The 13285-nt window shown below is 40.7% G+C and overlaps 1 protein-coding gene across 1 annotated transcript in view; it reads right to left on the bottom strand.

The window, feature by feature from the left end:
• Window positions 1-802: 802 nt before the first annotated feature.
• The window catches only part of fndc3ba (fibronectin type III domain containing 3Ba), a 130239-nt gene continuing 117756 nt past the window's right edge, over window positions 803-13285 (bottom strand). The window contains exons 17-18 of the mRNA XM_037695282.1: window positions 9052-9179; window positions 803-1114 (exon numbers count right to left, since the gene is read on the bottom strand). Of these exons, the coding sequence (XP_037551210.1) occupies window positions 803-1114; window positions 9052-9179 (440 nt within the window). The remainder of the gene's footprint in view (window positions 1115-9051; window positions 9180-13285) is intronic.

Genomic DNA, 13285 nt, shown 5'->3' with positions numbered 1-13285 from the left:
ATATACATGTGTATATATATATATATATATATATATATATATATATAACATAAGTGACGTCAAGGTAAAGTCTGAAGTGTAAAATAAAGGCTTGAACTATATGCTCATTAATGAAATCTTTGAGTAGCTGGGTGTGTGTGAGTGATTGAAAGCTGAGCAGGTATGACTTCTTTTGAAGGAAGTTTGTTTTCCTCATTGTCATTGCAAAAACAAAACTAAGTTTATGTGCATAATTATGTACAGAGGTCAGTCCATACACTAGGTCTCTGTGAGCCTGTGTGAGAGGACAGGCGAGGACTGCATGAGTTGACCAACAGCCTGTAGTGATGGATTCTATATGTAAGAAATGCTACAGCTTTAAAGACCTACATTTGACTATAGTTGAATGTGTACTGAAAAAGAAAAAGCCGGTTAAACACTGAAAAAATAAAATAAAATTAGGGCAATGACTGTCAAGAAATATATATGCTTTCTACTGAATATGTTTTAAAGACATACAAAATAAAAACAAGTAGGTCAGTCTAGGGAGTAAGTGATTAGCTCACTTATTTTAAGGCTTGTTTATCAGTTTTTGTTTCCTCAACAAATGAGACAATGATATAGACAACAAAGGTGTGGGGAAAAAAAGCAAACAGGTAGAGGACAAAGAAAGCCTGAATCAATGAAAAAAAAAAACATACAAAGCCTTTAAAAGTACATCTCAAGTGTTTGATTTGATTTCATTCGGTTATTTCATGGACTTCTTTTAAAAAGTTCTTGTCTTGGGATTTTGCTTTCCTTTCTATCCTATTTTGAAATTCCCTCATTTCATGAAGAAGTACTGTAGCAAGCAGGCCATTAGGATGGAAAGACCTGCAAACACGCACACGATTAGCGCCGCAAAGCGTTCGTCGCTAGAGATCAGGCCCGCCCCCTTGCCCGTTTCCAAAGCACACTGCTCCCCATACAATGGCGACTCCTGGCGATGGAGCGTGAACAACGAGGAGGGGCTCAGTGGTCCACACAGTTCCTGGCACGTGTCCCGGCACTGGCGGCAAGCGCCAACACGGAAACGATACTCTACGTTTCCCTGGAGATTCGAGATTTGGCAGGAGCCTTCCTCTCCTTTAAAAACCTGTCAATCACAGAAAAAAATATATGTCAGCATGAATTCATTCAACCTTTATATAAACAGGTTAGTCCCATTGAGCTACGCGGACTCATTTACAAGAGAGACCTGAAAAATGAATGAATGAATGATGATAATCATTTTTCTCTGCTCAACCACTCCAACTCCAAGTCACATCGCATTTTAGCTCAGTATCTGCAAAACTGACTTGAGTTATATATATTTTTTAGTCATTTAGTGGTGGAAGCCATGAAATAGAATCATGAGAAACAGAAGTGGTTTTGTAGGAATCTACTTTAAACTTTGCACAAGTTTATGTCAAGACACATTTTTGTTTTTCCAATTCATGAGGAATCATGTGACTGAAAGTTTACGTTCCCATCCATCCATCCACTATCTTCTGCTTGTTCTGAAGTCGGGGCAGCAGCTTGAGCAGGGACGCCCAGACATCTCTTTCCACAGCCACCTCTTCCAGCTCTTCTAGGGGGTACTCCAAGGCGTTTCCAGGGCAACCAAAAGACACAGTCTCTTCAGCGTGTCCTGGGTCTTCCCCGGGGTCTCCTCCCAGTCGGACATGCCTGAAGCACCTCCCTAGGGAGGCGCCCAGGGAGCATTGTTACCTGATGTCCGAACCACCTAAACTGGCTCCTCTCGATGTGAAGGAGCAGCAGCTCTACTCCAAGTCTCTCCGGGATAACTGAACTTCTCTTCCTATCTCTGTTTGTGATGGAATCTGCACACCCCCTGCTAAGTGGTGTTTTATATCGCCCACCAAAATATAATAAGGATTTCATTAATGAGTTCTCAGAACTGTTAGCTGAACTGTTGCCAAAATTTGACAGTTTGCTTTTATGTGGTGATTTTAACATTCATGTTTGCTGTCCCTGTAACCAACTCGCTGCTGACTTTGGATTCTTTTAACCTGTCACAATCTGTGTCAGGGTCCACACACAGTCATGGTCATACTTTGGACTTAATCATCTCTTATGGCCTTCGTGTATCTGTTATAGAAATTTTGGACACTTGTATTTCAGACCACTTTCCTATTATATTTGAATTTTCCACTCCTCCCCCGGTAAAAACTATGCTTCCAGCACGTCTCTGCCGCTTCATCACTCCCTCCACTCCAGGTCAGATTGCTGCTGCGTTTAGAAGCACTGACTTATACTCTGCTGAAAGTCTGGACTCATCTCTACATCCAGAAGAATTTATCACCTCCTTTCAGTACACTTCTACAAAGATCTTGGACTCCATCGCTCCATTAAGATCGACTTCTACAAAAATCAAACCAGATCCTTGGCTTAATGGTACCACTCAGACTTTTAGACAACGCTGCAGGAAAGCAGAACGCAGATGGAAGAAAGACAGGCTCCATGTGTCACAGGGCATACTGAGAGACTCTCTTTATGAATATCAAAAAGCTGTTCAGCAGGCCAAATCGCAATCTTTCCAATTTAATTTCTACCAGTTGTAACCGGCCAAGGGTTTTATTTAAGACCATTCAGTCTGTCATTAATTCCTCCATCAATGTTCTGAAAACTGCTACACAGTCTACCTTTGATGGTTTTCTTGATTACTTTGTGAACAAAATAGACTATCAAGCAGAACATTGTCAGTACATATAATGCTGTTCAGTTATGTGCTCCCTCAATAACCTCTGCTGTGTTTAATCAGTTTGACCTGGTCTCACTACCTCACCTCGTTAAGGTGGTTCAGCAGATGAAACCTACAAACTGTACCCTGGACATCAGTCCCTCTAAGATGTTCAAGCAGTCCTTGGATGTTATTTGTCCTTGTCTTCTGACATTTATTAATAGCTGTCTAAGTTCAGGTTATGTCCTGTCTGCTTTCAAACATTCAGTGGTCAGGCCTCTTCTTAAAAAAAAAAAACGGGTTTAGATCCTACAGCTTTTTCTAACTTTAAGCCAATTTTGCCTTATCATTTTTATCCAAAGTTCTGGAAAAGGTAGTTTTCATTCAGTTGCAATCTTTTTTAGAACACAACTTGTTTGAAAAATTTCAATCTGGCTTCAGACCCCGTCATAGCACTGAATCTGCCCTTCTCAAAGTACAGAATGATATTCTTTTGTCCCTTGATGATGAAAAAAAAAAACCCTGTTCTGCTGGTGATGTTGGGCCTCTCAGCAGCTTTTGATACTGTAGACCATCAGGTCCTAATCACTCGTTTGGCTCAGCAGGTTGGCCTTCAGGGAGTTGTGCTCGAGTGGTTTAAGTCCTATTTAACAGACAGAACTTTCTCTGTTATGATTGGTGATCTGTCCTCTTCTTCAGTCTCTTTGACCTCTGGCGTACCGCAAGGATCCATTCTGGGGCATGTTCTCTTCTCACTTTACATGCTGCCGTTAGGACCCATCATTGGACGCCATAATCTGTCTTTTCATCTGTATGCAGATGATCTACAAATCTATCTGCCGGTCTCTCCCAGTTCCTCACTCAGTTTAAACTCTATTGCCAGCTGCTTAAACGACATTAAGCACTGGCTGTCTCAGAATTTTCTCCAACTAAATAATGATAAAACTGAATGGATTTTATTTGATGCTTCCAGCAATTCATGCAACATCTCTACCAGTCTAGGCTTTCCGCTCCCCCACGCCAACCAGGTGGTAAAACATCTAGGAGTGGAGCTTGAATGTAACTTAAAATTAGATAAACAGATCAGTTCTGTTGTGAAAACTAGCTTCTTTCAGCTCCGTCTGCTTTCTAAAGTAAAGTCACTCCTTAGCCGTAGTGATCTGGAGAAGGCCATCCATGCTTTTGTGAGCTCTAGGCTTGATTACTGTAACGCCTTATATGTCGGTATTAATCAATCTTCTATCTCCCGTTTACAGCTTGTACAAAACTCTGCTGCTCGCTTGTTGACTAACACACGCAAATATGAACATATCACTCCTGTCCTTTCTTCTTTGCACTGGCTCCCGGTTCAGTTTAGAATACGGTTCAAGCTGCTACTGTTTGTTTTTAAAGATTTGAATGGCCTTGCACCACCTTATATTTCAGAACTTTTGAAAGTCCACCAGCCCAGCAGAGCTTTACAGTCTGCTGGTCAATATCTGCTGGAGGTGCCACGCTCAAGGCGCAAACATTGGGGGGACCGGTCCTTTTCTGTTGCAGGCCCAACAGCCTGGAATACTCTTCCCTATGAGCTGCGTGCCATTTCTGATCTGGTTCTGTTCAAAGCCAAACTGAAAACATACTTATTTAAAAGGGCTTTTAATGTTTAACTATTAGCATTTTAGTATTTAGTATTTATTTATTTATTTTATCTCTTTTACCTTCTTTTATTCTGGTTGTGTTTTTAATTTGCACTGATTTATTGTGTCCTGTTTTTAATCTTGTTTTATATTGTAAAGCACCTTGGTCAATGCAAGGCGTTGTTGGAAGGTGCTATAGAAATAAAGTTTATTATTATTGTTATTAAGGAAGACTCCAGCTACCCTGCGAAAGAAACTCATTTCAACCGCATATATTCACAATCTCATTCTTTCAGTCACTACCCAGAGTTTGTGGCCATAGTTGAGGGTAGGAATGTAGCCCAAGTGGTAAACAGAGAGCTTTGCCTTACAGCTCAGCTTTCTCTTCATCTCAAAGGACAGGCACAGAGTCCGTAATACTGCAGATGCTGTACCAATCCGTCTGTCAATCTCACAATCTCACCATCCATTCTTCCCTCACTCGTGAACAAAAACCTGAGATACTTGAACTCCTCCACTTGAGGCAGAACCTCACCCTCGATCCGAAGAGAGCAATCCACCCTTTTCCGACTGAGGACCATGGCCTCATATTTGGAGGTGCTGATTCTCATTCCAGCCGCTTCACACTTGGCTGCAAACCACTCCAGTGAGCTGAAAATCACGGTCAACAGGACCACATCATCCACAAAATAGCAGAGAAAGAACCCTGAGGCTACCAAACTGGATTCCCTCCACCCCCTGGCTGCACCAAAAAAATTCTGTCCATAAAAGTTATTAACAGAATTGGTGACAACGGTCAGCTCTGGTGGGGTCCAACTCCCACCCCGAAGGGGTCCGACTTACTACCAGCAATGTGAACCAAACTCTCACACCGCTTGTATAGGGGACCCAACAGCCCATAGAAACAGGCTCCCAATCCCATACTTACGGAGCAACACCCCCCCCCCCCCCCCCCCCCACACTGTGTACCCCAAGGAACACAATGAAAAGCCTTCTCCAAGTTCACAAAACACATGTAGACTAAATGGGCAAACTCTCATCACCCCTCAAGGACCCTAGTGAGGGTAAAGAGCTTGTCCAGTGTTCCACAGCCAGGACAGAATCTGCATTGTTCCACCTGGATCTGAGGTTCGACCAATGACCCTATAATGTCCAAATGATTGCAGCACACCCTCAGGTCTGTTTTTTTGATGAGGGGAAACACCACCCCAGTCTGCCAATCCAGTGGCCCTGTCCCCGACGTCCACAGGATGTTGTAAAGGCATGTCAACCAAGTCAGGCCCACAACATCCAGAGCCTTTAGGAAATCAGGTCAAATCTCATCCATTCCCAGAGCCCTGCCACCGCAGAGCTTAACTATCTCAGCAACCTCAGCCACAGTTATGGACAGATGAACCCAGAAGTCTCCTGACTCAGTTTCTTCCATGGAAGACATGCCAGTGGGATTGAAAAGGTCAGAAGTATTCCTTCCAACTCCCGACAAAATAACTGGGAGGTCAACAGCATCCCATATTCACTGAACACAGTGTTACTAAAGTGCTACTTTCCCTTCCTAAGCCACCTGATGGTTCTCCTCGGAACCAACCAAGAGTCTGTATTGAAGGCCTCACCAAACTCCTCCCACATCCGAGCTTTTGCCTAAGCAACAGCCAAGGCTGCGGACCGCTTGGCCTTCTGGTATTCCTCAGCTGCCTCCAGAGCCCCATCAGCCAACAAAGACCAATAGGACTCCTTCAGCTTGACAGCCTCCTTAACCCAGGGTGTCCACCACCGAGTTTGTGGATGGCCACCGCAAAAAGCACAGACAACCTTGTGGTCACAGCTCAAGGCAGCCACTTCAACAAGTGAGGTGTGGAACATGGCCCACTGTGACTCAATGTCCACTGTCTCAGCTAGGATGTGGTTAAAGCTCTCCCACAGGTGTGAGTTGAAGATCTTTCTGACGGGTTCTTCTGCCAGGCTTTCCCAGCAAATTCTCACTACACGTTTGTGTCTATCAGGTCTGTCCGGCATCTGACCCCACCATCTGATCCAACTCATTACCAGGTGGTGATCAGATGACAGCTTAGCTCCTTTTTTCACCAGAGTGTCCAAAAAAACAGTTGCAAATCAGAGAACACGACTCCAAAGTCAATCATCGATCTACGGCCTAGGGTGTCCTGGTGCCAAGCACACTTACGGACACCCTTATGTTCGAACATGGTGTTAGAGCTGCGATTTCTAACCCGGGCCTAGGCCCATCATCAGCTGCGCGCGTCCACTGACCATCCGGTTGAAAGCGGTAAAAAATGTTCAGTTAAGCTTCAGATGAATCACCTGATCCCCGGCTGCGCACGTCTCCGCACAATGCTGTAATCTGCGGTGAATGAATTTGTAACATCAAGCCAAAGCGAGCAGCATGTTCAATTCAAATAGAGTTGTTCTATATTTTTCTAAATAATTTTGCTCTAAAAATAATTTTGCTTGTCTGTATAATAGCCTATCTTTAGAGATGATTTTTTAGGCTATTCATTTTGTATGTTAATATCCATTTGGTGACTTGTTAATAAACAAGAAATCTTATATCTTCCTTTCTTTGAAATATGTTTTTAAAATATAATGTCAAACTGATTTGCTTACAAAAGCAGTAAAAGCTTTTTTTTTTTTTCAGGTTTGAGCCTGTAATTACAGTTAAATGATCAGGTCGGGTTGGGGCAGGGTCAGTTCGGATTTTTTAGGCCCCACTGCAACTCTGCACTGTGTTTGTGATGGACAAACTATGACTGTCACAAAAGTCCAACAAAAAAACACCTCTTGGGTTCAGATCAGAGAGGCTGTTCCTCCCAGTCATGCCCCTCCAGGTCACATGGCCATTACCCACGTGGGCATTGGTCCTCCAGCAGAATAAAGGGATCCCCAGCTGGCACACCTTCCAGCACTCCTGCCAAGGACTCAAAGAAGGCTGGATACTCTAAAGTGTTGTTTGGAATGTTTGGCACAAACAAAAGTCAGAGCCCATCCCCCCCACCTGAAGGCACAGAGAAGCCACCCTCTCATCCAATGGGGAAAACTACAACACACAGGCACCAAGTCAGGGGGCTAGTAGTAGACCCACACCAGATTGCGCAGTTCAGTTCGGTAGACTGTGCGCTCGGTTCTGTTGATGTGGCGAGTCTTCCTGCTTGTATAATGGTAGGGGAAACACTGACTATGCATTGACCACCGATTTATGGTCAAGTCGGACCGTGGAGCCTTCCCTGCACCAACAGCAATTGGGAACTGTGCAGCTCAAACTTCGAGACCAGCTACTTTTCTGAGGATCAGGAAATTGGCTTTGTTGGAAATTGGCTGATGGCTATGTTTGTCTGTATTCTACAGTGTTGGCCATTTAGTTATTATCTACTGCTATTTGTATCTATATTTTTATTTTATGTTTTCCTGTCCGCTGTGCTTGTTTGTTTCTATTGTACAGCACTTAGGTTGGCCTTGTTGCTGTTTTAAGTGCTCTATAAATAAATTGGTATAGTATGTTCTAATCAGCAGTCCTTTCAGGCAGCATTTCATTTGTTTTCAGAATTTGTCACAAGTTTTGGAATTTATACCTCATTTAAAGGCAACATATTTTTTGTTGTAGGCTAAATGTATGCTCAATAGAATTAAAGCTTAAGATCTGTTTAGTTTTTTGGAGAAGTGCACTTGCACTTTAGATTTTGTAGTGGATTTTGTTGTTCAATATCTTGTGCAGACTTTCTCAATCTAAATAACAGAAGGACCATTTTTATTATTTATTTTTATACTTTGAGACTGAATACTTTACTAAATAAAGTAATTGCAGTAAAATTAACCCTTGTTGTTTTATAGTTTTTACATAATAGTGCAAAGTAACATGTTAAGTTATTTTTTTCAAATGAATAACTATGATTTCTGTTTGTTTTTGTTTTTTTGTTAAATCACAAAATTTATCATTATCATTAGAATGTTCTGAAATATCATAATATTATGTTTGAGCCATATCGCCCACTCCTAGTCAGCAGACGCATGCTGCTGATGATTCGGATGTCCATCTGAAGCTTAACTGGACTTTTTTTTTTTAGCTTTTGTTTAATACTTTCCAGCTCCATTATGTTGCTTGCTGTGGGTCAATTGCAAATCCTAAGATGTGTGATAAGAGCAAAGCAGGGCGGGCGGGGCAATGTGCATGTGCAATTGTTGCGCACTGCGCCAACACTACTCTCCTTTCACAGTCTGATGAACATTTACACTTTATTTTATTGCTTTCCTCATCCTCATCATATAAACTTACTGCCTCCTCCTTCACAAGTAGATTAACACAATTTTATATTGTGCATTCTTATTTAGTTTTTTTTGTGCTGCATGATTTGTAAAACCGCATCAAAAGCCCGAGACCGACCCAGCCTGCCCATCAAACACATAATTTTGGCCAAACCTGGCCCGAATTTTGGGTTTGGATCGGGTCGGGCACGGGTTCGGGTCAGAAATCACAACTCTACCTGCAGGTGGTGGCCCAACTGGAAAGTTTACATTTTCATTTGAGCAAAACTACATAATTTTCCTTAAAGAAAATATGAAATACCTTTCTACAGTTCAGTTTCAATTTATTTATATAGCACCAAGTCACAACAGATGTCATCTCAGGGCATTGTACAGAAACGTATTATACAGGCTGTATGAACTTCCCCCAAAAATAAAACTAAATCACTGCGGCTCTCTGAACTACCCTGAGAGACAAACCTGTTTATATTCAGATTCCCGTCCAACCAGCAACTGGACAACATAGCTCACAGAATCTCCTTTCATTGGTGGAATTGTCTCCCATATGACCTCACACATGTTCCCCTCCAGCTGGTGAACTCTTGGGGCTGCAGGAATGAGAGAAATTGAAAAATATACAAATAAATTAGAGATAGCTTTTTCTGCAATAGCATAGTGTAAATAATGACTGTTAAAAGACAGCTTAAATGTCATGAACAGCTAAAAGTGAGTTGTTAAGGTTAAAACAAGCAAAAGAGATGCTAAAAAGTTTTTAAATTCTTTGTGTGACTTTCTGTGTACGGTAAATATATGTTTAAATACCGGTACAGTATCTCATTTTAAGCTCGCATCTGAACACATGAAACAGGGCGGAGAAAATGGGAGGGGCTATTCTCCCTCCCCATGAGTCATGTGGGCTCAGTGGAGCAGAAGTCACGTCAATTCTTTTTAAAGCCGTCAAGATTGGTACATATTTAAACAAAAGTTTTTAAAAAGTCTTTATATGCATGTACAGTAAATATAATGGATGATTGAGCCTAAAAACCCTTTTTGAAATCATATTGCAAGTTCAACGAGGGAGCGGGGAGGGGTCCTCCCTCTCCCCCGTGAGTTACGTGAGTCATGAGTCATATGTGCTTTGCGGAGCCACATCAAATTTATTTAGAAAGTACATTTCAAAACAGCAGCTGTTACCAAAAGTGTTTAACAATCAAAATCAATGCTAGTAATTTAATGATTTTTTTTTAACTGTATTTTACTGGTACTATGTGACACCTGGTCACATGACTTCAATTAGGACTGTGGGTAAAAATTACTGGTATGTAATTTTTAAATAATTTTGGGTATGTAGGTGTTTGGCACTATTCTGTCCAGTGATTATGCTTAGATAGTTCTTGTGTTCATTCTGTACATTGAATGGTTTTAACCATGAGTCACAGAGCGAAGCTTCATGAAGACCTGTGATGATCACACAATCTGTATGTATGTTGAAAGCATGCCAAAGTCTATGAAACACAATCTGGTGGTTGATTTTTGTACTACAACAAGAGCTGCACAGACTACCATGAGTTGTGTACAGATTCTGATATTGAATTGTGGACATCTGGAATAAATACTGGTTAAATACCAGTGCATCTTATTTATGAATAAAATTGTGTTTTATTCTAAAACTAGTAAGCACGGCTTACAGTCCAGTGCATTCTACAGACCGGCAATTACAGTAAATGATTATGGGTACAACTTCCTGTCAGACACAGTAAGTAGGAGTAAGCATTGGTTAACCATGGTAGCAGAGCTACAGACCAACAATACAGTTACAGGTACAGACCACAGTTTATTTGAAAGTAATTTACATTCAGTTTAGCAGATAAAACACGGTTTTTGTTTTGTTCACATTATTTAACAACCATAAAGTTTACTAAAATAGCCGTGGTGAGTTCAGGAACCTGTTGTGTTCACGGCTGCAGAACAACCAGACCAAACTAAATCAGTGACTACAGCAACAGAGTTTTGAACACGGACCCAAAACAACTTGTGAAAAGAGGTATAGTTTCATCTCCTATACCAACAGATGATGAATTAAGAAGAATGTGTCTGAAAAATGTGAACTTGAAGAGATCGCCCAAAACTCTATGCGAGTTCATTTTGCTTTGTTGACAAATGACAGACAGAGGAAAACATGCATCCTACTTTGTGTCTGGACTACAATCAAACACTGAAGTAGAGATGCCGGATCCTCAGAAGGATTGAAAACAGTGACGAGAATATCAGGTGTGATGTCAAGTGTATGGAGGAAACAGCATTGTAGTATTTGTTTGTCATCAGTTTTATGATTGTCTCTGTAATTAACCCAAGCTCAGTGATGGAGGACTTTAAGTCTTTGGCTGGGCTCCATGTCTGCTTTAAGGTCAATAAGATTGTGTCCCACATAGGGATGCACCGATCCACTTTTTTTTTTTACCTCCGATCCGATCCCGATACCTAAATCTAAATATCGTCCGATACTGATCGAGTTCCGATATCATCATCATCATTGATTTTATATGAGGCTGTAATAATCTCCTCTCAAGTACAGTTTGTACAAATATATGCATGCATGGCCAAAAAAGCAAGTTTTATTAATGTTGGATAAGTTTTAAAGTTAGAATTAAATTCTACTAAAACAAAACATGTTTTTTTATTCCTAGCTTTAAAGTGGATATTAAAGTGATTAATTTAAGTGATTGTTTAAAGTTATTTTATATATTTTAAATAAGGGGTAGATGTAAGACTTTTCTTCTTTCTGCACTCTTTCATTCAATGTTTTCTTTTTGATGAATTTGTTTGGTTTCTTTTAAATGAATGAATAAATTAATAAAATAAAATAAAATAAAATGTTAAATGGCTTTAAACATCTGCTAAGTTCATGGCACAAACCAACAGACATGTTCTTGTTTTTAGTTATTTATATCACTTTATAATGTAGCTGTTTTTGTTTTGTTCATATACATATATATATATATATATATATATATATATATATATATATATATATACACATACACAGTGCCTTGCGAAAGTATTCGACCCCCTTGGACTTTTCAACTTTTGCCACATTTCAGGCTTCAAGCATAAAGATATAAAATTTTAATTTTTTGTGAAGAATCAACAACAAGTGGGACACAATCGTGAAGTGGAATAAAATTTATTGGATGTGTCAAACTTTTTAACAAATAAAAGACTGCAAAGTGGGGCATGCAATATTATTAGGCCCCTTTACTTTCAGAGCAGCAAACTCACTCCAGAAGTTCAGTGAGGATCTATGAATGATCCAATGTTGTCCCAAATGACTGATGATGATAAATAAAATCCACCTGTGTGTAATCAAGTCTCTGTATAAATGCACCTGCTCTGTGATAGTCTCAGGGTTCTGTTCAAAGCACAGAGAGCATCATGAAGACCAAGGAACACACAAGGCAGGTCCGAGATACTGTTGTGGAGAAGTTTAAAGTCGGATTTGGATACAAAAAGATTTCCCAAGCTTTAAACATCCCAAGGAGCACTGTGCAAGCAATCATATTGAAATGAAAGGAGTATCATACCATTGCAAATCTACCAAGACCTGGCCGTCCCTCTAAACTTTCATCTCGAACAAGGAGAAGACTGATCAGAGATGCAACCAAGAGGCCCATGATCACTCTGGATGAACTGCAGAGATCTACAGCTGAGGTGGGAGAGTCTGTCCATAGGACAACAATCAGTTGTACACTGCACAAATCTGGCCTTTATGGAAGAGTGGCAAGAAGAAAGCCATTTCTCAAAGATGTCCATAAAAAGTGTTGTTTAAAGTTACCCACAAGCACCTGGGAGACATCAAACATGTGGAAGAAGGTGCTCTGGTCACATGAAACCAAAATCCAACTGTTTGGCCACAATGCAAAACGATATGTTTGGCGTAAAAGCAACACAGCTCATCACCCTGAGTACACCATCCCCACTGTCAAACATGGTGGTGGCAGCATCATGGTTTGGGCCTGCTTTTTGTCAGCAGGGACAGGGAAGATGGTCAGAATTGATGGGAAGATGGATGGGGCCAAATACAGGACCATTCTGGAAGAAAACTTGTTTGAGTCTGCAAGAGACCTGAGACTGGGACGGAAATTTATCTTCCAACAAGACAATGATCCAAAACATAAAGCCAAATCAACAATGGAATGGTTCACAAATAAACGTATCCAGGTGTTGGAATGGCCAAGTCAAAGTCCAGACCTGAATCCCAATAGAGAATCTGTGGAAAGAGCTGAAGACTGCTGTTCACAAATGCTCTCCATCCAACCTCACTGAGCTCGAGCTGTTTTGCAAGGAAGAATGGGCAAGAACTTCAGTCTCTCGATGTGCAAAACTGATAGAGACATACCCCAAGAGACTTGCAGCTGGAATTGCAGCAAAAGGCAGCGCTACAAAGTATTAACGCAAGGGGGCCGAATAATATTGCACACCCCACTTTTCAGTTTTTTATTTGTTAAAAAAGTTTGACACATCCAATAAATTTCATTCCACTTCATGATTGTGTCCCACTTGTTGTTGATTCTTCACAAAAAAATAAAATTTTATATCTTTATGTTTTAAGCCTGAAATGTGGCAAAAGGTAGAAAAGTTCAAGGGGGCCGAATACATATACATACATACATATGTGCATATACATATATATACATATATATATATATATATATAT

This window comes from Nematolebias whitei, chromosome 21 (assembly GCF_014905685.2).
Source record: "Nematolebias whitei isolate Nwh7 chromosome 21, NemWhi1, whole genome shotgun sequence".
In the NCBI taxonomy this organism is placed as follows: Eukaryota; Metazoa; Chordata; class Actinopteri; order Cyprinodontiformes; family Rivulidae; genus Nematolebias; species Nematolebias whitei.
Note: the sequence above shows the minus strand (reverse complement) of the source record. Positions and strands in the feature narration are given on the sequence as shown.